The sequence below is a fragment of the Helianthus annuus genome, chromosome 10, assembly GCF_002127325.2.
Source record: "Helianthus annuus cultivar XRQ/B chromosome 10, HanXRQr2.0-SUNRISE, whole genome shotgun sequence".
Taxonomy (NCBI): domain Eukaryota; kingdom Viridiplantae; phylum Streptophyta; class Magnoliopsida; order Asterales; family Asteraceae; genus Helianthus; species Helianthus annuus.
In genome coordinates this window covers 109,419,318-109,444,522 of record NC_035442.2, presented here as the reverse complement: position 1 = coordinate 109,444,522, position 25,205 = coordinate 109,419,318, and the positions used below count along the sequence as shown (strand labels likewise).

The 25,205-nt window shown below is 37.2% G+C and overlaps 2 protein-coding genes and 1 pseudogene across 2 annotated transcripts; 2 read left to right on the top strand and 1 right to left on the bottom strand.

The window, feature by feature from the left end:
* The first annotated feature begins 2,690 nt into the window (after positions 1 to 2,690).
* Positions 2,691 to 5,561, top strand: LOC110885069. The gene is made up of 4 exons (XM_022132763.2): positions 2,691 to 2,884; positions 2,984 to 3,102; positions 4,734 to 4,849; positions 4,970 to 5,561. The coding sequence occupies exons 2-4, from the start codon at positions 2,992 to 2,994 to the stop codon at positions 5,280 to 5,282; spliced, it is 540 nt and encodes a 179-aa protein (XP_021988455.1). The 5' UTR covers positions 2,691 to 2,884; positions 2,984 to 2,991; the 3' UTR covers positions 5,283 to 5,561.
* A 686-nt stretch (positions 5,562 to 6,247) lies between these two features.
* On the bottom strand, positions 6,248 to 7,134 carry LOC110881663 (annotated as a pseudogene).
* An 8,986-nt stretch (positions 7,135 to 16,120) lies between these two features.
* Positions 16,121 to 18,891, top strand: LOC110885068. The gene is made up of 2 exons (XM_022132762.2): positions 16,121 to 16,456; positions 17,935 to 18,891. The coding sequence occupies exons 1-2, from the start codon at positions 16,387 to 16,389 to the stop codon at positions 18,738 to 18,740; spliced, it is 876 nt and encodes a 291-aa protein (XP_021988454.1). The 5' UTR covers positions 16,121 to 16,386; the 3' UTR covers positions 18,741 to 18,891.
* Positions 18,892 to 25,205: the final 6,314 nt, after the last annotated feature.

Genomic DNA, 25,205 nt, shown 5'->3' with positions numbered 1-25,205 from the left:
CAAACATCGAATGTATTAGTCTAATCGTTACGTAATGCGTTAAAAATATGAAAAAAAATATGACCCACGCGCGTTGCAGCGCGAGTACGTCGCAAATATCGAATGTATTAGTCCAATCGTTACGTAATGCGTAAAAAATATGGAAAACGCATTTAGACGTATTTGATGATTTCAATGTAACCTGTAGGTGTAAGCTCGAGACTTTAGAGACTGGAGGGAGTAAAAAAAGTTTTACAAAGTTTTTAAAGACAACGACAAATTAGCGAACGAAAGTTACTGAACGAAAATTAAGTTCGTAAAAAACTTAATAGGTTGAAAACGTATATTATATGTGATATATGGGTAAAGCTAGAATGTTGAAAATTAGAGGGGTTAGTTTGTATAACATGTAAAATGGAGTAAGGGCTAAAATTACTAATTACGAAAATAAAGGGGGTAGCAGGGGGGAATAGAAAAATAATAAATATATTAACAAAGAAGAAGGACTGGAGCAATAAAAGTTGAAACCTAAAGGGGCCAAAAAGAAAAAGCATAGGTAAAGCTAGAATGTTGAAAATTAGAGGGGTTAGTTTGTATAACATGTAAAATGGAGTAAGGGCTAAAATTACTAATTACGAAAATAAAGGGGGTAGCAGGAGGGAATAGAAAAATAATAAATACATTAACAAAGAAGAAGGACTAGAGCAATAAAAGTTGAAACCTAAAGGGGCAAAAAAGAAATAGCATAAGGGGATACGGAGTGGGTGCGGCAAAGCAGCGGCAAACGAGTTTGCCGAGCGGCAAACACCGCCGCCGACCAACATGGGTCGCGGCAAAACTTGAAAAGCGGTAACCCTTTGCCGACTCGGGAAAACGAAATGGAACAAGGGGGGGGCCACCTCCAACGGTAATATTACCGTTTAAAAAAAAATAATTTTTTTTTAAAAATTAAACTATATATATATCACAAACCATTTAACCATATACTTTCTAGTTTATACTCATACAAACCAAAAACTACCACCAATTCCTTCTAAAAGTTTACCATACAAAATGGCGGATGAACTCCCGTTATGGTTCCCACCCATGAGTAGCGACGATTCATCCGATAGTAGCATTCTTTTTTTTCAAAATCTCATCGAAGAAGCCGAACTTCAAGATACCGGCACATCTAACCGAAGGAGATATATTGAACGTCAACGTGAGGAGGGGCATGAGACACTCATGGCGGATTATTTTGTCAAAGACCCGAAGTACAACGAAGATATCTTTCGGCATAGGTTCCGTATGTCGAAACGTTTGTTTCTAAAAATTGTGTCCGATGTGGAAGAGAACGACCCGTGGTTTGTAGAGGCCCCCGATGCGCGAGGTAGGAAGGGCTTTACGCCCTTGCAAAATGTGACATCGGCTATTAAACAGCTCGCAACTGGAAACACTCCAGACGAGAACGACGAGTACTTGCATATGGCCGAAAGAACTTCCCGCGAGTGCCTAGAATATTTTTGTGACACGGTTTGCAAAATATATGGTCCAGAGTTCTTACGTAGACCAACAAGCCACGACATGGCACTTTTATACCAAGCTCATGAGGAAAAACATCACCTTCCAGGTATGTTCGGTAGCCTTGATTGCACCCATTTCGTTTGGCGTTTTTGTCCGACAGAGTATCGAGGCCAATATATGCGAGGAGATCATAGATACCCGACTATTATGCTCGAAGCGGTTGCTTCTCAAGACTTATGGTTTTGGCATGCTTTTGCCGGTCCACCGGGTTCTCAAAACGATATCAATGTTCTACAACAATCTCCGTTATTTTTAACGGAACGAAATGGAACCGCGCCAAAATGTCCATTTTACGTTAACAACCGTTTATACAAACGTGGTTATTTGCTCGTGGATGGAATCTACCCTTCGTGGTCCGTGTTTGTGAAGTCGATCCCTTACCCTCACGAAGTAAACGAAAAGAAATTCAAGAGGCAACATGAGGCGGCAAGAAAAGACGTCGAACGGGCTTTTGGTGTTTTGAAGGGGAAATGGGGTGTATTGAGTTGACCGATGCGAGCAAGATCGGTTAAAAAAATTAGGAATGTCGTGTACACGTGTATTATTTTACACAACATGATTTTGAAAGACAATGGAAAGGCGATAGCACCGGTGCACATTCGGGATCCTCCGGTCGAGTCGGCTCTAGACGATACGGTGCTGGGCGAGTTGTTGAATGAAGACACCCATTGGAGACTCAAACACGATCTCATAGATCATCTCGCAAGTCAAGATTTACCCCATCTATTGGCCGATTCCGACGAAGACTAGTTTAAATTGTTTCATGCTAATGTAATTTTATTGTTTTTTAATTTAGTGTAACTTTGATGTTTTTAATTTAATTTATGAAACTTTATTGTTTTTTAATTTAATGTATATATCCTAAATTTATTTATATTAAATAAATTATTGCAAAAAAAAAAATAATAATAAAAGTTTAGCACTTCAGCAAGTGTTTAAACCATTGCCACACTTTTCAGCAAAATTTAAACACTTTTGCCTAATTGACATGGCGCGCTCTGATTGGTCGGTTATTTGTTTTGCCACTTTAAAGTGTTTAACCACTCCTTATACCCTAAGAGACTGATAGGCTAAAAAAAAAATTAAAATAACATTATAGCTAGCTATTCATGGGTCTTTGCAAATGTTATATAGATAATAATTCATGCCCCAGCCCTATTCTAGAGCTTGTTTTCATAAATAAACCAAGAATATTGAAAAACCAAATAAACCGCCCGAGTAATCAACTTTTCTAACCCTTGTGGTTTGCAATTTCCAAGAGGGAGAACTGGTTCATTCATCTGTTCAGCTGATCAAGAATCCAGCATAAACACCTCAATTCCATCCTTATCTTTCCAAATCTGTACGCATCTCACCTTCTTTCCTTTCAATTTCTCCGAAACCCTAGTTTTTTTCTCTGGTAAAGTCTTCGATTTCAGTAAATTCAAATAATTACTTTCAGGGGTTTAGATGGAATCATCATCTTCAGTGATAACACCGGAAGATGTACTGGAGTCGTTGATGAACGATGGCACAATTGACACCTTGAGATTGAAAATCATCAATCAGCTCAAAGCCAATGTACGTTTTCTTCTTTTGTATCTTTAACAACAATTTTGAAACATTAAAACTTAATTATATGGAATTATTTTCTCTGTAAAACTTAACTTGATCTTTGATCTTATTTTCTCATTAGGGTTAGGTCTGAGATTTAGAGGGGTTGATTATTTATTTATTTATTTACTCTTGTTATGTGTTGCATCTTATATTTAGAAGTTTAGCTTTGCTAAAATATTTGAGGTCTAAGGGCATGTTTGGGTAAGCTTTTTGAAACAACTTATTGACTTATTGGCTTTTTGAAAAGTCATAAGCTCTAAAATGATGTTTGGCAAAGAGGGTGTATGTGAGGGGGAAAAGCCAATAAGTCAATAAGTCACAAAATCCTGACTTTTTCAAGAAGTCAATAAGTCAATAAGTTGTTTCAATAAGCTTACCCAAACATGCCCTAAAGTAGATTCTAAAATCGGGGTCTTTTTGTAGAAAGAAAATATTTTTTTAGAGTAATTTACTTTTTAAGTCCCTGTTTTTAATGATTTTAATCATTTGAGTCTAAAATCAAAAAGTTTAACGCCCTCCCTAACCACTCATTTGATAACATTTTGAGTTTCTTTGTTTTAGTAATTTTAACCACTTGAGTCCAAAATCAAAAGTACAAGTGTTAAAAAATGGACTCAAAACGTTATAAAATGAGCGGTTAGGGACTCAGGGCGTTAAACTTTTTGAATTTGAACTCAAATGGTTAAAACCACTAAAACACATGGACTCCAAAAGTAATTTACTCTATTTTTTTTATCCTAACACGTGGGAGTGTGATGACACATTTTTCGAATACAATTTCTAAAAGGCACACTGTTACACCCATTAGGCCATCCGTAGTCATAAAGCCCATTTGGGGGCATTATGCGACACGTGGCGAAATGCGTAAGATATGGGGCGTTATATCAAAATAGGGTGTAGTGGTAAGGGGGTTATATAACCCCTTCAATTATACATACATATGTATGTATGTATATATATGTGTGTGAGTGGGGGGAAAGACGTTGGAGAACATGACGCCGCTATGAGGATAACGCCTGAAGAAAAATCCCACCCCATAGCGCCCAGCATAATGGTGTTGGCGGCCCTATGGGGGCGCTATGCTTGGAATTGGCGTGAGGTGGCGCCCCACTACGGATGACCATAGAGTTAGAGTGAGTTTTAGCGAAGTTTAGTAACCTGAAACTCTGAAAGTTTATTTTTTAATGTGAAAAGGATGAGTTTTCAGCGGAGATAGCAATTATATTGGCTGTAGAGAATTTATAATTGCATTGAATTTACAGAGTGATCACACTAAAGAAGTGGAAGGCTAAAAACCTTAAGCACATTATTTATGATTTAGGATTATTTATGCTTGATCATAGACAAACTCTAACTATGATATGAATGTAGCGGTTGTTTGCATCAAACGATAAAGAAATAGAAAACTTAGTGTAGTACATTAACACCATTACATGATCTATAACATTCGGTTCTTTTTTTATATCTTTTTTTCAGCGTTTTTTTATTTAGGTGTACACTTGGATCTTTCTATGCCAAAAAGATTCAATAACTAACAAGCTTAGTGTTGCATTTTGTTTAACTATATGATCCCAAGATTGGTTTTCTTTGTATAGGAAGATTTAAAGAGTACGACTATAAAAATGGTAGAGCAGAGTAAGGTTCTCAACACACCAGGAGCAGAAAAACAAACTAAAAGGGAACTTTTTGATGCTCTTCGGCAAGAACTCGAGTAAGATTTTGTAAAGTGATCTGTTTTTTCAAAATCGTAATTCATTTTAAGACTCGATAATCTTCTTTCAAGATGTTATTGTTTGCACTTATGTTCTTTATTGGTTTTGATTTTATGCAGAACCCCTGTGCTTGAAAAGGCGTCTAAATCCGTTTGGGAGTTGATTTTAGACGGTAATGGATTAGGTAGAGAAATAAACGAAACCGTTGAAAAGGTGTTTTGTAGGCTAAGCGGTAGAGAACCGCCATTGTTTGCTCCCAATGGCGAGCTACAATCTGAGAAAGGTAAAGAGAAAAAGGCTGAAAAAGGCAAAGGAAAAGAGAAGGAAAAAGAATATCAAAATGAAAACGACAATGTTGACCCTACACCAAAGAAAAGAAAGTTGGATGAGAAAACGAAGGCGAAAGATTCTGCAGAAGAAGTTGCAAACTGATCTACAAATGTTCTTTCTGTTATCAAATCTACACGGTTTTACAATGGCTGCAGACAAATCTGGTGGTGACCTTTTGTGACGCTTAAATGGCTGAAGTTCTACTTGCTGCATTTCGGTTTGTATTCTTGAGTTGATTTGAGGTGTAGTAAATTGACTTTGGCTTCTGTTTCTTGTTTTTGGTGTAGAACCATTTTGTGGTTTTGACCAAACAAAGTCAAACCTAGATAGTGTAATTCTTATGAAGATTATTTATACAAATAGAACTGATTTGAAGATTGACTGACTGGCTTAGTTTAGATCATCCTAGTATCGTGTTCATCTGCTAGTGGAATTTCAGTCCCAAGCGGGTTGTTCCCCGTCAATTATCCATCACTCCAGCACCTTTTCTTCGACGCTATTAGTGCCACCAATGTGTTGATGGCTTCGTCAGTGTGTATTCGTCTTCAGCTACTTTTCGATACCAAGTTCTTTGGATTTTATATTAACAGAGAAAAGTTATACTAATAGAAAAAGGTGATTGGTTAAAAGATATAGATCTTAGTTTGTTACAAGTACGAAGATAATCATGTTTTCAGGTGTCATGTCTAACTCGGTTGATAAACAAATAATGAGTGTAATATCATTTGAATCACACTTCCTTGATGCATGCAAGGCATGATAAACCCGACAGACCTTGGTCACACGTAAGATGGAAGATTGGTACTTACCATTATAAAGGTGCTGTCCATCAATATTGGTATCGGTGTGTCAATGCAGACCTCTCAAGTTATTAAAAGTGTCGGCTGCAGAACAGACACCCGTTGCCATACTTTGGATGGATCTGACACCTTGTGTAAGTTTCAAATCTCTTGGTATACTGTAGTTTTTTTAAGGTTCAACAAGACGTTTACAGGTAAAAGGGTACAGGTTAAACACATTTGTAAAGGCTATAATTAAACAAGAACTTGATAAAAAAAAAAGCTGACTTATTTATCCTTTTCGAAAGCCAAATCAAAATTTGATTGTAGTCATCTACGAAATGCACATTCGGCGCCAGCTCATCAAAGTCGCGTTTATTAGCTGCAGGAAATATTATAGTTTTCACGCCACTTCGTCTGGCAGCTATGGTCTTCTCGTTCACCTACATAAGTGTTACGCACCAACAATTATAACACGAATCAGAAAGCCGACTAAAATAAATATGCAAATGCACACATACCCCGCCAATTGGAAGGACTCGACCCGTTAAGGTGACTTCCCCGGTTATGATTAGTTCCTTCTTGACACGTTTGTTCATTGCAAGCGAAAACAAGGAAGTAATCATGGTGCAACCCGCGCTAGGCCCGTCCTTGGGTGTAGCACCTGCGCGGACGTGTAAATGAACCTTGGAGTTTGCAAAGAACGGGTTCTCAGGATCTTTTGCAGCCAGTATTGCTCTTGCGACCGTGTGAGCAATTTGTGCACTTTCCTTCATGACATCACCGAGTTGACTCGTTAGATGAAGGGATCCTTTCCCTTCACCTTGTTCAACCTGTGTGGTCTCTATATATAAAGTGGACCTGCCCATTGTGGTCCAAGCCAAGCCCATCACAACTCCTAGTGGCGTCTGGTCGTACAGGCGTTCAGCATGGAAAACCGGTTTTCCGACGTAATCTGCAAGGTTTTTCTCATCAACCAACACTTTAGCTTCTTCTGTAGCGTCGGAACTGGGTTCACTCTCCTTTGACTCGGTTGCATCCTGAATCGACTCACTTGCTAACACTGAAGGTTCATTTTGCACTCCTTGTCGAACTAGTTGCAAAACAGACACACAAATGATTATTAATTCAAGTTAATGCTTACAACTTTGAACAATAAAATAATCCTGTGACATCAGCAAACGTTGCGGTAAATTTTCTCAATTCGTTTTTGAGGATTACGAACCCCTGGAAGTTTTCGTAAATCTGTCACTTCGACCTGGAAGTTTCCAAAGGAGATAGAAATATCAGTATGGAAATGAGAACTAATAACAATGGATTTTGTTACTAAATTACCCAGAACAAGGAAATGTAACGACACAATTTGGGTAATTGTGGATCGACTAACCAAGTCAGCTCATTTCCTACCAATGAAGGAAACCTTTAGTATAGAGAGACTAGCTAAGCTATATGTGGATGAGATTGTGTCATTACATGGAATTCCACTATCAATCGTGTCTGATAGAGATAGTCGTTTCACTTTTCATTTTTGGAAAAGTTTCCAAAAAGCTATGGGAACACGATTAAATTTAAGTACCACTTCTCATTTTTGGAAAAGTTTCCAAAAAGCTATGGGAATACGATTAAATTTAAGTACAACTTATCAACCTCAAACGGATGGACAGAGTGAAAGGACAATCCAAACCTTATAACACATGCTAAGAGCATGTGTAATAGATTTTGGAGGAAGTTGAGACGACCACTTACCATTAATAGAATTCTTCTATAACAATAGTTGTCATACAAGTATTAATGATGTCCCATTTGAAGCACTTTATGGACGAAAGTGTCGAACTCTAGTATGTTTGGCAGAAATAGAAGAAATTCAATTATCAGGTCCCGAAATTGTACAAGAAACCACTGACAAAGTGATTCAGATAAGGAAAGATTGAAAACGGCACGAGATCGTCAAAAGAGCTATGCCAATCATCGACGTAAGCCGTTACAATTTCAAGTTGGAGACAATGTGCTATTAAAAGTTTCTCCTTGGAAAAGAGTAGTCCGATTCGGTAAGAAAGGAAAGTTAAGCCCAAGATATGTCAGACCATTTAAAGTTATCCAACGAATAGGACCAGTCGCTTATCAGCTACAACTACCAGAGGAAATGGCAGGTGTACATGATGATGAAACCTTAAGAAATGTTTAGCTGATAAATCACTGGTGGTACCTCTTCAGTATATAGCGGTAAATGAAAAGTTGAAGTTTGTGGAGAGACCTCTGCAAATAGAAGATAGAAAGATTAAGAATCTTAAACACAAGAGGTTAGTTCTGGTCAAAGTGAAATGAGATTCAAAAAGAGGACCGGAATACACATGGGAGCTAATTGATAGATATAAGCATATGTAAAAGCTCTTGATATTGTAATTATAACAAATGTATTTTTGAACAACTGAATGAACTCACCAGTATTTTTTGCTGACCAAATGTTTTTAAAACGCGTTTCGGTTGATTTACTGTGAAATGAAGAAAAGTACCGTGAATCACTTCAGCTTAAATAAAATGGCTATGTAAACCTGAAATAAACATGTTTTCTGTAATCATGGAATTCCCAGTGAAATTCATTTATGTAAATATGGGTTTTACCCCACAGTTTATGAAAAGAAAATTTGGTGTTTAAAAACTCTGATAATTTTTCCTGACACCCGGGTTTAATGATTTTTCCACTACGAAATTTATAAACACCGGTACCACTGCTGTCTGCCTCGTGGCCCCCGAACCAGGGTACGGGTCGGGGTCGTGACATATCCAGTTGTAGTTTATATTTTGCTATGGATGTACAAACTTATCTTATATATGTCATATTCAGTTTGTTTTCAGTTACATGATTTTTGTTTGTCTTATATGTGAGATTAAATATATAAATGTAATATTTAATCTTGTAGCCTATATAATCATTTATATTATATTAGATCAAAATATATTTAATAACCTATTAATAATTAGTTGGTAATTATTGATGGACTATATTACCCTTATTAACTAATTGGGTTTCCTCTTGGGTGTATAAATAAGGGGCTTATTAGAGAGTTAAAGGGTTACACACATTACACAATCACAAACCCTCATAACATCAAGAATTCGTCTCTCTCTCCCCATAACCGAAATTACCCTACTTTCGGTTTCATCACCATCATTAACTTACACCCTAAGGAGGAACCAGATCATCCTGACAGTCATGTCGAACTCAATGGCTGCATCTCTGACTGGATTCTCTGCTGGCCTGTCTGCTGTAACAGGTATTATTCATGTTTTCCATTACATTTAAACAGAACTGATCCAACATGTGGTATCAGAGCATATGTTGATAAATTAGTTCTGTTTTCGTATCCATTATTCTGGGATCATAATCTGGAAAACGGAAGTTTTTTTTAAAGCCATATAAATCACGGCTGTTTTCGGTTTTCTATGAGCCGAAATCAGTATTTAAGAAAAAGGGTGGTTAAATCATGTCACCCGAAACCATAAATGGGATGATAATATCCGAAATCTGTTAACTGAAATCATAAAATTTATATTTCGGATCCCAGATTATGTTTTAATTTTTTAGGGTTCATCATAATGTTCTAAGAAAACTCGAAAGATTCATTAAGTTTTGGAATATAATCCGGATTAGTGGGTGTTTTACTGTTTTTGATCTGAATTTTATCTACTAAAAATTTCGGAAACTGTTAAAAGATAATCAGTTATTATTTTCGAAATCTTTTGATAAGTTTAGATCAACATTAAAACAGGAAACATTATCCCACAATCCCTAAAATTTCGAGTTTTCAGTTATCATCACAAAACAGCTGTTAACAAGGTTGCTACTCGAGACTATAAGGTTGCTACTCGAGACCATAAGGTTGCTACTCGAGACCATAAGGTTGCTACTCGAGACCATAACGTTGCTACTCGAGACCAAGGTTGCTACTCGAAACCATAAGGTCATAACTCGAGACTAAGGTTGCTACTCGAGACCAAGGTTGCTACTCGAGACCAAGGTTGCTACTCGAGATAATAAGGCTACAACTCGAGACTAAGGTTGCGACTGGAGACCTCATAACTAACTCGAGATCTCAAAACTCAGTCGAAACCATGACTCGAGACCTCACTCGAGATCTCAAAACTTAGGCTGTTTAAATGTGAACTAACAGGTGGTTTGCTATTAAATACTTGGTTTTGTTAACACTTAATTAATTTATCAGAATCAGATAATTTTTTTTGCAAAACCAAAATAGCTTTACTTGAATGAGCTTCTGATGTATTAATTCTGGCCAAAGCTGATTTAATACATCTATTTATTGTTCAAGTATTATGAAAGCTATGTTGAGTATGCATTACAAACCTGAAATGTCTTAATTCTGGCCAAAGCTGATTTAATTCATTTATGGTTAGGATGCTTGACAAGTGCATAACTAGAGTGATTGTCTCATTTCTGGCCAAAGCTGATTTGTCACGATTACTTTGCACACATACTTAAATGATTACACTTCTGGCCAAAGCTGATTTGTCTTCGTTTAAGTAGAATTTTTACTAAGTCTATTATTTTGATGTTAGTAATAGACATTATCACAGCTTCATAATTAAAATGGTCATTATTTATGCCTGCCTTAGTATAACAAGCCCATTAGATCACATTAGGACTTCTTCTTTTGTATCATAACTTGCTCATCTTATTTCCACTATCAGCACCCAATTGCGGGATTCCACCTTTGACTGGTGATAACTTTGCTGAATGGAAGGATGCCCTCATGCTTACTCTAGGATTGCTAGACTTTAATTATGCTTTAAGAGAGAATAAGCCAGCGGACCTTACCGCTACAAGTACTGCTGCTGAGCAGATAGTCCATGATAAATGGACTAGGTGTAACCGCATGTCTCTCATGTTCATGAAGCAGTCCATTCATAACTCAATCAGAGGGGCCATTCCTGATTCTGAAGATGCTAAAACCTATTTGGCTTCTGTGGAGAATCAATTCAAGGGAACATCAAAGGCACACGCAAGCACTCTTATCCTCAAGCTGGTGACAACTAAATATGATGGGAGGAGCGGCATTCGCGAACACATCATGATGATGCATGACATGGCCAATAAGCTGAAGGGCCTTGAGATGGAAATCAGTGATGGTTTTCTTGTTCATTTCATCATCACTTCGCTTCCTTCGTCCTATGAAGCATTCAAGATCAATTACAACACTCAGAAGGATAAATGGACGATGAGTGAGCTGATCGCTATATGCGTGCAGGAGGAAGAGCGTATGAAGATGGATCGCACTACTGATGTTGCTAACTTCACCACCTCCAGCTCAAAGAAGAGGAAGAACTCTTATCCAAGAAAGGATGCTTCTAAGGTTCAAAAGCCAAATCCAAATCCTAATACAAGTGCACCTTCCAGCTCTAAGAACTCCTTAGGCAAACCCTATTGCAAGTTCTGTAAGAAAACAGGACATAAGCAAAAGGAATGCCCTGACTTCAAGGAGTGGCTGGCTAAGAAAGGTAACGATTTTTTCATGATACTTGAGTCCTTTAATTTAAATGTTCCTGCTAATTCTTGGTGGTTTGATTCTGGTTCTATGATTCATGTTACCAATTCACTTCAGGGATTCCTTACAATCCGGAAGCTGGGAAGAAACCAAAGAACACTTAAAGTTGGGGATGATCGGGAATTAGAAGTGAAGGCCATAGGAACATTACAATTATTTTTGAAAACTGGTTTATGTATTAAACTTTATGATACCTTATATGTTCTTGAGGTAACTCGGAACCTTGTATCAGGACCAAAGTTAGACATGGACGGTTTTGTCGTTTCTCATGGTCATCGCAAACTCTCTATTCTCTATGATTCCGTTGTTTATGGTACTGGCATTCTGGATGGTGGTCTCTATAGATTAGAACTAGATGATAATTTTTCCAAATCTTTGTTGTCATATAATATTAATGAATCACTCACAAAGATGGAAAAGAAACAAATTCGAGACTTAGAGACTTCATCTATGTTGTGGCATCAACGTTTAGGCCACATCTCAAGAGAACGATTAAATCGTCTCGTAAAGGATGAAGTCTTACCTCCTCTCGATTTCACTGATTTTGGAACATGTGTCAAATGTCTTAAAGGCAAAATGACATCAGCGAATAAGAAAGGTGCCACTAGGAGCTCTAATTTATTAGAACTCATTCACACTGACATTAGTGGTCCCTATCAAATCGCTGGCATCACAGGACATACTTCATTTATCACTTTCATTGATGATTATTCTCGTTACATGTACTTGTATCTTATTAAGGAAAAGTCTGAATCTCTTACAACTTTTAAAGATTATAAAGCTGAAGTTGAAAAGCAATTAGATCGTCAGATTAAAGTTGTGAGATCAGACAGAGGCGGTGAATATTATGGAAGACATACTGATGTGGGTCAAGCTCCTGGTTCATTTTATGAGTTTTGTAAGGGCCAGGGGATTGTGAACCAATACACCATGCCTGGTACACCTCAGCAGAATGGTGTCGCTGAACGAAGAAATCGTACCCTTATGAACATGGTGCGCAGTATGTTAGCCAACACTAATTTACCATTATTCCTCTGGACTGAAGCGTTAAAAGCAGCTGTTCATATACTCAATAGAGTTCCTTCTAAGTCTGTCCCTAAAACTCCTTATGAACTTTGGACAGGAAGGAAACCGAGTCTTAAATATATGAAAGTATGGGGCTGCATTGCTGAAGCAAAATTATATAATCCTTTCCTAAGGAAACTTGACCCTAAAATAGTTACCTGTTTCTTTATTGGGTATCCTGATCATTCAAAGGGTTATCGTTTCTATTGTCCTTCCCATGTCACCCGTATTGTTGAAACCAAGCGTGCTGCATTCCTGGAGGATTTCAAGGTCAGTGGGAGCAGTACCAACCCTTACGAAGAATTGCAAGAAGTACAAGACGCGGGGGGGAGAGACTCGTCGCTTACCATTACTCCGTTTACTCCTCTTGTACCCCATGCAACTGCACCTGAAGCCACTGCACAAACTCCATCTCCACAACCAGAACCCATTATACCTCATAACGAAGGTACATCAAACGCTCAAAACCAAGACAACGCTGAACCCGAAAATCAGCTCAGGAGGTCATCTAGGCAGAAACGGCCTATTAATTGGGATGATTATGTTACCTACCTGACTGAAATGGATGCTGGAAAGCTCAATGATCCTATCTCTTATAATGAAGCCATTAGCAGTGATCAGTCTTCTGAATGGAATAAAGCAATGATCGATGAGCTTGAATCCATGAAGAAAAATGACGTTTGGGATTTGGTAGAATTACCCAACGGTGTCAAACCTGTAGGTTGTAAATGGGTGTTCAAAACAAAACTGGATCCGAATGGGAACGTTGAACGCTATAAAGCGAGATTGGTTGCAAAGGGCTACACTCAGAAAGATGGAATTGATTATCAAGAGACGTTTTCACCTGTCTCTCGTAAAGATTCATTAAGGATCGTTATGGCCCTAGTAGCTCATTTTGATTTAGAGCTACATCAGATGGACGTCAAAACTGCTTTCCTTAACGGAGACTTAGACGAAGATGTTTACATGAAACAACCTGAAGGCTTTAAACCTGAAGGTCAGGAGCATCTAGTCTGTAAGTTGAAGAAATCCATTTATGGGTTAAAACAAGCATCACGTCAATGGTACCTCAAGTTTGATGAAGTCATGAAGAGGCAAGGTTTTATGAAGAATCAAGTGGATCAATGCACCTACCTCAAGATGAGTGGGAGTAACTTCACTATACTTGTTCTTTATGTAGATGATATTCTATTGGCAAGTAATAGTTTAGACATGTTGCATGAGTCGAAGCGGTTACTCTCGCATAACTTCGACATGAAGGATCTCGGAGATGCTTCTTACGTCATTGGCATCGAAATTCACCGAGATAGACACAAAGGGATCTTAGGATTGTCTCAAAAGACTTACATAGATCGTGTCCTTACAAGTTACAACATGCAACAGTGCAAACCCTCCGTCGCTCCAGTAGTTAAGGGAGATGTTTTCGGTTCATTCCAGTGTCCGACAACAGAGGTTGAAAAGGAGCAAATGAGCCAGATACCTTATGCGTCAGTAGTCGGGAGCCTGATGTATGCTCAAGTCTGTACTCGCCCAGATATCGCTTATATTGCTAGAATGCTAGGCCGTTATCAGACTAATCCTGGCCTAGATCACTGGAAAGCAGCTAAGAAGGTCCTCAGATATCTGCAAGGGACGAAAGACTATAAACTGACTTATAGAAGAAGTGATCACTTAGAAGTGGTAGGTTATTCTGATTCTGACTTTGCCAAATGCAAAGATGACAAGAAATCCACTTCGGGCTACATCTTTATGTTAGCAGGCGGACCTATCTCATGGAAGAGTCATAAACAACAGTTAACTACAACTTCCACAATGATGGCAGAATACATTGCTGTTTACAACGCAACCTGTCATGGAATGTTGCTTAGAAATCTGATCACTGGACTCAAAATCGTTAATTCCATTTCTAGACCATTGAACCTTACTGTGATAACTCAGCTGCCGTTAGTTTCTCGAACAGTAACAGTTCGACTGGAGCTGGTTTATATCTCGATACAAAATATTTGTTCGTACGTGAACGAGTTGAGGAAAATAATCTTTGTATTGAGTATATTAGTACTAAAGATATGCTAGCGGATTCGATGACTAAAGGTCTCCCACCTAAAGTTTTCGAAGAACATGTATCGAATATGGGACTTACTAAAGACCTTATTTAATGGCATATTGTACTAGCTTATGTTTTAATTAATAAAATTTCCTCAGTTTGATTTTGTATGTCTCTAACATATGTTCTGCCGGTGTAATGACATATAGACAAATATAAATACAAATCAGACGTTAAAGGGCTTATACATATTTTGATCGTAACTATTAGGTTTTAAATTGAGGCTATAGTATGATTAATGGGGGTCCTGAGTCGAATGATGATTCAACGACTGTATTTCTCTGCTATAGTTCTTGGTTTAAAGCTAAAATGAGTGTTAACTCCTGGCCAGGCTTACCTAATACTCATGATAAATGATTACTTGGCTAAGTGGGAGAATGTGAGATTAAATATATAAATGTAATATTTAATCTTGTAGCCTATATAATCATTTATATTATATTAGATCAAAATATATTTAATAACCTATTAATAATTAGTTGGTAATTGTTGATGGACCATATTACCCTTATTAACTAATTGGGTTTCCTCTTGGGTGTATAAATAAGGGGCTTATTAGAGAGTTAAAGGGTTACACACATTACACAATCACAAACCCTCATAACATCAAGAATTCGTCTCTCTCTCTCCCCATAACCGAAATTACCCTACTTTCGGTTTCATCACCATCATTAACTTACACCCTAAGGAGGAACCAGATCATCCTGACAATCATGTCGAACTCAATGGCTGCATCTCTGACTGGATTCTCTGCTGGCCTGTCTGCTGTAACAGGTATTATTCATGTTTTCCATTACATTTAAACAGAACTGATCCAACATTATATCGATATTTCGTAATAAATAGTTAAAACCTTACCTTTAAACTATAATACGGAAATAATATAATGTTCAAACGGTAAACATTAACACGATAACAAACTTAAAACCAAAAAATAATATTAAAACGGTGTAACCTAGAAAACAATAGAAAGCCCGATACGGTAAATAATATTAAGCGACATAATATTTGAAAGGGTATAATGTTGAAAATGGTATAATATTTAAACAATATAGAATTTTACGGTATATTGTTGAAAACGTTATAATGTTTGAACTATATAATTTTGAAAACTCATCGAGCGAAGTTTATACAAAAACACAAGTTTTCTTCCAAAAAATACCAAATTACCCAACCAAAACACCCAATTCTTCACTCAAAAAATCATCACCCTTAAAGACGCCGTGTACAGCTCTGTATCAGGCATATAAAGCTTCTCAAAATGAGTGCCTGACACCCAGTCAAACAGTACCTTTTTTGCAGCCCTATACGTCACGTATAGACCTGTACGTGACGTCTTGGACACATAAGTGTGCAAATAGACCGTTAGGATGTGCAAATAGTTTGAGCCTAATTTATACTCAATTTTAGTGTATTTACATTTTCAATGAAAATAAAATAAAATGTCATGGTGTAATATCTTTGTAATTATGCAAACAACTTGGAGTTTGGACAAACATTGATTTGGAAACTTCTCCTCGGTGCCATTTATTAGATTAATAGTCATAACCCTCCTTCGGAAGACTAATCGAAAAAAAAACATAGCAGTTATTTTTGAGATTCTTGCGTGGTGACGAATCGATTCGATACCTTGCCTCATATCCGTGAATGATCTTATAAACAACCAATCGGTTCGATTCGCAGCAGCGGTTATCATCATGGATCTCCAGAAGAAGAGGTTCCAGTTACTTGGATTTATCATTGGTTTAATTCTCCTCAGTTTCACAGGTACTCATCCTCTTTTCACTCTTACATTCTTCATTTTCTAGTAGCTCTATGCAATTTATTGGTTTTGTTTACATTAGAAGGAAATCCTAGTATAAATTGCTGTAGGACACCGAGATTATACATTTTAGGACTAAATTTAAGGCACTTATTGTGTTAACAGATATTATATAATTCAAAGTAATAAAAAGTTCATATGTTTTTCTGTAAGATCTGAAAAACAAGTAATCATTTATCGATTTCTACATCTAAACGCACACATATTCTATAAAGTATGAAAAAATCTGTAAGTTTTGTAATCTAGTTGCAAAATATTATACAAATGGTATTGTTTCTGCTATTAGTTTTTTTTGTTAGGGATGTTGTATGAGATCTTTTGTTAAAACTTGATCGATATCTGTTGTATGGAACAGAGAAAAAAAAACTGTCGTCTGACTGGAAGTCGAAAACGAAAGATGAGTCATGCAAAATAAAAATAAACTGACGGGGGTGTTGGGACGTGGAGTGAGAATGATAGAAATCAGATTATGAAAGAATTTAAATAAGTTTTGCATTTGAGATGTACTCAAAAGGTTAATATCTTGAGATATTATAAAGCAGACCACAGCAGTGGCGAAGCTTGAGATTTCCGACCGGGGGGTCGAAAACGTATATATCCAAAAATTTCTATAAAAACGGGGGGTCGAAAACGTATATACCCAAAAATTTCTATACGAAAACTACATACTCTGCACTACTGAGCGAAAAGTTCGGGGGTCGGCCGCCCCCTCCCGCCCCCACTATGCTGCGCCCCTGGACCACGGGTCTTACTTCTTAAGTATATGGGGCTCCTTGGGAGGCACAATTGGGGCTGATAATAAGGACGTCTGTTTTTCTACTAGTTTTATAATTTCTCTTGGGTTAGTTACTAGTTTGATGATCTTGTCTATGAAATGACGGTTTAAAACTTATGTGGACCTGTTATTTGAATGCGTTAGCACTAAAATTTGATCTTTCTTGTCACATACTTGAGACATTTAATAACTAAATCGTCGAAAAAAGGCCTAACATAGATAGTTCCTGAACTACTTCAACCGAGAAGACTCTGAAGTGTGGCAGTGTTATTAGAAAGAAGGCGTGACATCTTTAATATTCTGTAACTTGATGTCTGATTGCCTAGCAGTTTTTGTAATATCTAGTATATTATGTAGTTGATCAAGTATTTTCTTTATTTTAGTAGTTTATTACTCTTACTCGATTGACAAGCATAGATTTTATAACTGCTTTATCTGCCTGAAGTTGTGTAAACCAGAATGTGTTTTATATCAGGTGCCCGCTTTGACGTTTAGCAGCGGAAGTGTCAAAAATTATTGCGTTGCAACTTCATAATTCGTTCCTATTTGATTTGACCTGTTTGAGATACCATTCATTAGTAAATAAATTAAAATATTAACCTATATGAAAACTCGTTCCTGACAATTTAATCTGTTTCGTCTTTTTAGCTGAAAAATTTAGACAAATAGTGGGAGAAACAGGCTCATCCCAGAGTGGGAAATTCACCATTTTCAACTGTTTTGACGGAGGTTCAGGAACAGTAGCATGCCTAGTAAAAGAAGGCGTGAAACTATATACATACAATATAAGATCAATGCATGTTGAGGTAGCAAGAAACAAAGCAATTGAAGCATCACTAGCTGATGCGGTTTCGCAAGGCATGGAACCCTCAGCTGCTGCTAAAAAAGCCCAACTAGATGGAGCCAAAGCTGCCAAACAAGCAACCCGAAAAGCCAAACGGATCATAGGCCCAATTATTTCTTCCGGGTGGGATTTCTTCGAAGCCATTTATTACGGTGGAACGGTTACAGAAGGGTTTTTAAGGGGCACAGGAACATTGTTCGGAACCTATTTTATAGGGTACTTAGGGGAAGAAAGATTTGGTAGATTCGGGTATTTGGTTGGAAGTCAATTCGGGAGTTGGATTGGCGGTAGGATGGGGTTAATGGTGTATGATATCGCCAATGGTGTCCATTTCTTACTTCATTTTGGTCAACCCGAGGAGAATGCAAGAGAAAAGGTTGGATTTTTTCAGAGTGGTGAAACAGAGGAAGATGTAGGAACACAAAACGATTATGGGGCTTCTTTTCTTGACACCGTTATGGGTTATGTGGGCTCATATATGGCTCAAACTTCTACAGATGTTAGCTCCGAGACCATTGAGGAGGTTGACACCTACGAGCCGCCGGTTTATGAAAGCTATGAGTCGCCGGTTTATGAAAGTGAAAGCTACGAGTCTAAAGAAGAACTTTGATGAGGTAAATGCAGTTTGCAGTTTAAAAACTTATTTTATAATTTGAAATATTTGATAATTTGTGTAGTAAATGTAGAATGATTCATTAAGTTCATATTATATAAAGCTGAATCTAGAGTCCCTTTGTTTCAATGCATACATATTAGCTGCAGGTATAATGTTTTACTGACTTTATTGTTACTAGATTAAAACTGCTTAAGATCTAACGTGTCAGCACGGAAATTTTAAACCTATATGTGATTTGTTGCCTATGATTAGATTAATATAGTGATGTTATGAGCCTATTAATGCTTACATGATACACAACATGAAGTTGAATGGTATCTGATGAGGAATGATGTTCAAGGCGAGTGCCCTTTATCCTTAATGTAATTGAGGAATCGCTTCCCCAACATGCCTTTATCAAAATTGCATGAGGTGGTGATGAACAAGGTGGACTATTGTTACCAAGAGGTTATGTACACTACTGAGTTTTGGTTATAGCAACCAAGCAACATCAATTTAGCATGAAAAGAAACGAGTTTTGAGAGTAAAAACAAGACCTGTAGTGACTAAATAGTTATAGTTTTGGCGTTGTATTTGTAAGCGATTTGGAGGATGTTCAAACAATCATAACGCCCTTAGGCGCAAGCCCCCCGCATTTGACTGATTGAGGTGATGGGTGTACATGATGCGGAAGTAAAAATGGCTTGAGGTGCTGTATAAATTTTAATATACGGATAACCTATGTTGTACATGTAGTTTTTTAGGTTGTACACATAGGTTATCTGTCTATTAAAATTTATATATAGATGTTAATTATAAATAAAATTTAGGTAGGTGATGATATAAATTTACGAGAACGAGTGAATTGCAAATTTTGTTCTTTATCTTTATATCTAATTTTAGGCGGTGTCCTTTGTCTTTAAAATTTACGAATTTTATACTTTATGTTTCAGATTATTACACGGTTTGTCCTTTGGCGCTAACTGAGTTTGTTATTCTTGTTAAGTATGGTTTTTGTCATCTCATATTTCCAGGGGCTATAGTATAAATAACTTATTTGTAGACTTTTATGTAAAACAATAAAATATGTATATAACTCTCTCTCTCTCTCTCCCTGACGCAATTTCACAATTGGGTATGAGCAATGTTTTCAGAACCAAACCGGACATTTTAGTAGTCCGCTAGTCGGACCGGATTTAAGAACCGGACGATATCATATATATTTTTAAAAATATATAGGTATAATTACAAATATTCTCAGAATATATGGAACTTGAAAAATAATTTAATAGTATAATTTATTAGTAATATAATTATTTAAGTAACTATAACGTACATAAGATACATATTACTATAATTACTTTTAAGAGTAAATTACAAGTTTTGTTCTTTATGTTTATATCAAATTTCAGGCGCTCTCCTTTAGGCTAGAACTTGAGAGGCGGTGTCTTTTTAAAATTCTAGAAAAGTGACTTTTGGTAATTCTTTGTTTCTTCAAATGATTTCATCTTCTCCACTTCAACTTTTAAATTTTCATCTCATCCTCCATTCCCTTCTATTTTTAACTAATCCATTATCTTCTATTTTTGGATCCAAATAATTGAATTTTGCTGCTTCCTTATACAAGATGGAGGGCAACTCACTGATCTTGTGTGTTGATTTTATGGGTTCGTGTTCGAAGGGTACGGATCTCGCTTGGATTTTGTGATTTGATTCTGGTGATAAATGAGCAACGACATCTTCTTTTTTTCTATTTAACCTAGCCGGCCCGACTCACATATCACCGGATTTCCGGCCCGGCCGTCGGTCACCTTTCCTGCCGGCCGGCCTGATGCAAAACGGGTTCAGCATAGCGAGCCGGCCCGGAATAGCCACCGAACACCGGTCCGACTGGCCGGTCGAGTCCAGGCGTGAAAACCATGGGTATGAGACTGAGATTATATACCCGTCCCTAAGTATAGTTAGGTATCCAAGACTTCATTTTCATTAAAGCTTAGTTAAATATCTTAGCAGTTATAATTAAACAATTCCTAGTGTTTCTTTTTAATAAGGGGTTATTTGGTAGCCTTTTAAGTTTTAATGATTCTATTAAGAGGCTACATCTGAATCAGTCAGTGTGTTTGGTTCACTTAAAAAACACCTCTTAATGGTTTATGGAGCTTCTTAATAGGTAAGTTTTGGAAACATGCTAAACGATTCAGACACTACCTGTTAAATGATCAGGCCTCTTAATGGCTCGGCACGGTGTTGTGAAACAACTATACAGATTTAGGTCTTAATACATGTTTTCTATCTTTGTTCCTATATCTATGAAATATGTCATGCTTGAATTGTTGATCAGTTCTATAAGTATGTAATGGAAAACATATAAACATAATACCTGCTACAGCATTTAGGCCAACAGATAATCCAGTGACTGATGGAGACATCGATGTAGACATGATAGTCAGCTTGATCTGGTTCCCGTTTAGGATGTATATTGATGATGGTGATTACGAATTCTAAGGGTTAGGAATTCAAGATTAGTGGAGAGAGAGGAGGTTGAGATTATGATATTATTAGTGTGTAACTTAAAACTCTTTCCAGTCATCTTCTTAAATACATCCAAGGAAAAACCTTTATTAGTTAATAAGGGTAATACGGTCCATCAATAATTACCAACTAACATTAATAAGCTATAATTATATTTTGATAAAATATATGATAAATGTTAATGATGGCTATATGATTATATAAATATAATTATATATTTAATCTTACATGAACATGTTGTCTTTACCTTAGCTTTAGTTTCATATTATTTGCCATTGCTTATGGCTAGTTTTACAGGGGAGTTTTGTCTTAACTCTTAAGTAATCACAATCGTTAGGAGGGATTTGGATGAAACCTTTTGAAGTCAAGAGTACAAAGTTCAAATTTGTGGTTCGGTTTTTTAAGTTTAGACTTGAGGGCCGAACCAAACCCAAGAAGTGTAACATATCGATCTAGTTTCAGTTCTTTTTTTGTTTGAGTTTCGGTTTAAGGCAACATAAGAAATGGCATGAAAGGATGTTGAATGAGCTTTTAGAATGTTAAAGGTCGTTGGCACATAATTGAATAACCGATGCAACAAACGCATCCTTCAAGAATTAGGAAAACTATGTACACTTGCATTATTTTACATAATATGATTCTGAAAAAAAGAAGTTGTGACTATATCTCTTGAATACGAAATCAATCCTTCAACGGATGAGAAGTGGACGAGGACATTATTCTAGAGATACGATTCCAAGAAACTCACAAAAAACCTTCGAACGGATCTTGTGGAGCATATCACATAAACTCATGTTTCTCATTTAGACTCGTAATTGTTATTTATTTTGTATCTTTTTCCTGTAATTAAATTTTTTAATTTATGAAATGTTAGTTTTTATTTATTTTTGTATGCTTTTAAATTAATTTAATATGTAAAATAAAATGTTGGTTAAATAACCTGGTTTTAAATAAATAAAAATGATTTGCCATATGGTGATTTTGGTAGCTTTTGATGAACACCCTTCAATTTGAAGAGCCTTGGAGAGTCGGAATAATCTGATGTGGTACTAAAGTCAGATGATCCACCAAATTTTAGTGCATATCCTGTGTCCTTAGACTATGGGGTATGGGGCGGGGGCTGGGGTGTGGGTTGGGTATAAACGCCCAAGTCACCACCCCGAGTGGGCTTGGGTTTCGGCGTGGCCCCTTGGGTGGAGGTTTCAGTCCGGGCTTTGGGCGGGCCTAGCGGTCTTCCGTGGCCGGCTCTCATTGGCTGGGTTGGCTAGGCTATAGGGGCTAGGATTTAAATTTAAAAAATAACCGTTTGGCCAAGCCAAACCCATACCCCAACTACTATAAAACCCCCCACCGCCTGTGCACATCGCTACCTCAACCCTTCACTCCACCTACCCGAACCCGCTACCCACACTTGAAAAATGGCTACATGGACGCACGAGGAAGAGATAACACTTGTAACGAGCGTCGTGGACGCGATGAAGGGCCGCCAACCCGGTGAGACCCGTTACTGGCCGGAAGCTTTCGCTAGCTACCTGCACAATGTGGGGAACGGCCGGCACAATCTAAACGCGTGCCAACACAAGTGGCGCGAACTACGACCGAAGCTCGACCGTTTTAAAGCCTACCACGACAGCGTCCCGGGCGGTTATATAAGTCACGAAAACCGGGTGACGGTGGCCAACATTGAGTTCCGGGGCAAGGAGCGGAAGCCGTTTGACAAGCTCACCCTGTTCGAAATCTACCTAACACTTAATTAGGGGTTTTTTTATATGTCTAATTATCTTTTTTTTTTAGATTTGCAATCCTTTTTTTTTTGTAAAATTTTGTAATTTTTAGGAATTTTAATAATAATTTTGGCTTTTTTCAAATCTTTTTTTATAATAATTGACACGTGGCCAACCCACGCGGGCTAGCCACACCCTGCCATACCGACCCAACACGCAACGCCCCAGTGGTGCCCTTCAAGGTCCACGTGTCAACCCATGCCCAAACCCCCTGTCCCACTATACCCCACGATCTTAAACCAAGAATTACTTGTTTGATGCTTACCTTCAATGCTTGAAGGTACTATTACTATTACTATTTTTTCATGAATGCTTGAATTCATGATGATCTTGTTTAGTGAATTGGATTGGACATATTACCCGATATATTAAAAATCAAAGTAAAATCACTAAGTGATAAGCAAATGGTATCGGGTACCGGTATAGGTATCAAATTTACCAAATCAGGTGCATTTTTGGTACCTGTTCGGCACCAGTATTCACCGGGTTTTACCCTCAAATATCGGTGTCGTACCAGTACCGACCTGTACCAAACCGTACCAGGTATATTCAGTACCTGTACCCATTTTTGGGGATTTCGGTAACGGTATTTTAGGTACCGGTTGGTACCGAGCTCATCAAATCCTGTAGCAATGTAGCATGCAAGTAATTGCACCGTTTAGATTACTTTTCATACACACAGTAAGTAAACTGTATTTCGTTTGAATGAGGTTTTATATACACAACAACTTATTTTGCTTTCTTTTTTGTCTTTTTCTGTAATGAATGAATTGTAGAATTTAAAATTAACTTGGATATTCAGATTATTGATAAGCAAATCGTATCAAATCCTCTAATCAAACCGGTATCGTATCGGTGCCAAATTTGGTACCCACCTTTTGGCGTTTTCAGAATCGTTACTTTCGGTTCGACACCGGTCTAGCACCATACATGTATATATTGATTTTTACCTTCAAATACCATACCGTACTGTACCGAGTATTTTCAGTGCCGGTACCTAATTTCAAGATTCTCCGGATCGGTACTTTCGGTGTCGTTACCGGTACCGAGCTCATCCATATTTTAACGTGTTAGCACCGTAATAACAGAACTAAAAACAACCGAAATTCCAATGTGTAAGACATGTAAGTCCTATTATTATATTAGGTTATTTAAAATCGTTTTTTTAGGACGGAATGATTATCCTTACCACGTCATTTTTATTTATGTTTTGATATTCGGTATTTGCTTGTCGTTGCTGACACGCGTTTTGCAGTCACTGGGTCCCGCCGTAACGCGCGGACGGAAAATCATCTAGTTGCACATTAATAACACTGTTGTGCTAAGGACATTTAAAAGACAAGAAGCTTACAATTTCAGAAGTGTCCGAGATGTTATATTAAAGACCAAAAGGATACTTATTTAATTGAGGCAGAAACATAGTCTAAATTAACAAGAACAACGGGAATATTCAAAATTCCTAAGTTCCTATTAGTCATTTGTAAATGAACCGTCTCTAATATCAATTTTGGTTTGTAAAAATTGGTAGTATAGTTAGGGACGAAAAAGAAATCTCAACTTAACGAGATTACTTGAAACCCGAAATATTCGGGACGAGTATAAGCATTGGTGGACCCATATTGGGGTAAACAAGTTTACCCAACACCAATAAATAAATTAACGTATCATATGTGATGCGTGAGTGTAATAGGAAAAATTCGAGCGACACCATTGTTTTTTAACGATTGACATCATTGATTTTATAAAGAATTTTTTTGACCCCTTTGACATAAAAAAACATAAATATTTTTTCGATAAAGAAACAAGTTATATAAACGTTTTACATAATAAAAATAGCCAAATTACTTGATTGAATTTGATATATAGTGGACTTCAATTTCTTTAAGGCCCATGTTTAATTTTTAAGTTTTTACTCAATAATATTAACAAAGTTAAAGAGCCAATTAATCAACTACAATTCGCTAGGTACAGAAAAGAAGAGTCACGATTGACTTTGCGACTCATACTTAGGAACGGTCGATCAACTCTGGAACAGAAGTAGGGACGATTGGACGAAGTGTGACTCAGGAAAAGGGACGGTTTCATTCGAACTTCGAAGAGGCAGGACAATTACTTGATTAAACATGCTTTGTGTTTTTTTCCAAGTACATTATACATATATATA

Coding starts and splice junctions, on each gene's coding strand:
- LOC110885068 (XM_022132762.2), top strand. CDS start 16,387: ATGGATCTCCAGAAGAAGAGGTTCCAGTTACTTGGATTTATCATTGGT. Junction 16,457..17,934: donor AATTCTCCTCAGTTTCACAG/GTACTCATCCTC, acceptor TCGTCTTTTTAG/CTGAAAAATTTAGACAAATA.
- LOC110885069 (XM_022132763.2), top strand. CDS start 2,992: ATGGAATCATCATCTTCAGTGATAACACCGGAAGATGTACTGGAGTCG. Junction 3,103..4,733: donor TCAATCAGCTCAAAGCCAAT/GTACGTTTTCTT, acceptor TTCTTTGTATAG/GAAGATTTAAAGAGTACGAC. Junction 4,850..4,969: donor GCTCTTCGGCAAGAACTCGA/GTAAGATTTTGT, acceptor GATTTTATGCAG/AACCCCTGTGCTTGAAAAGG.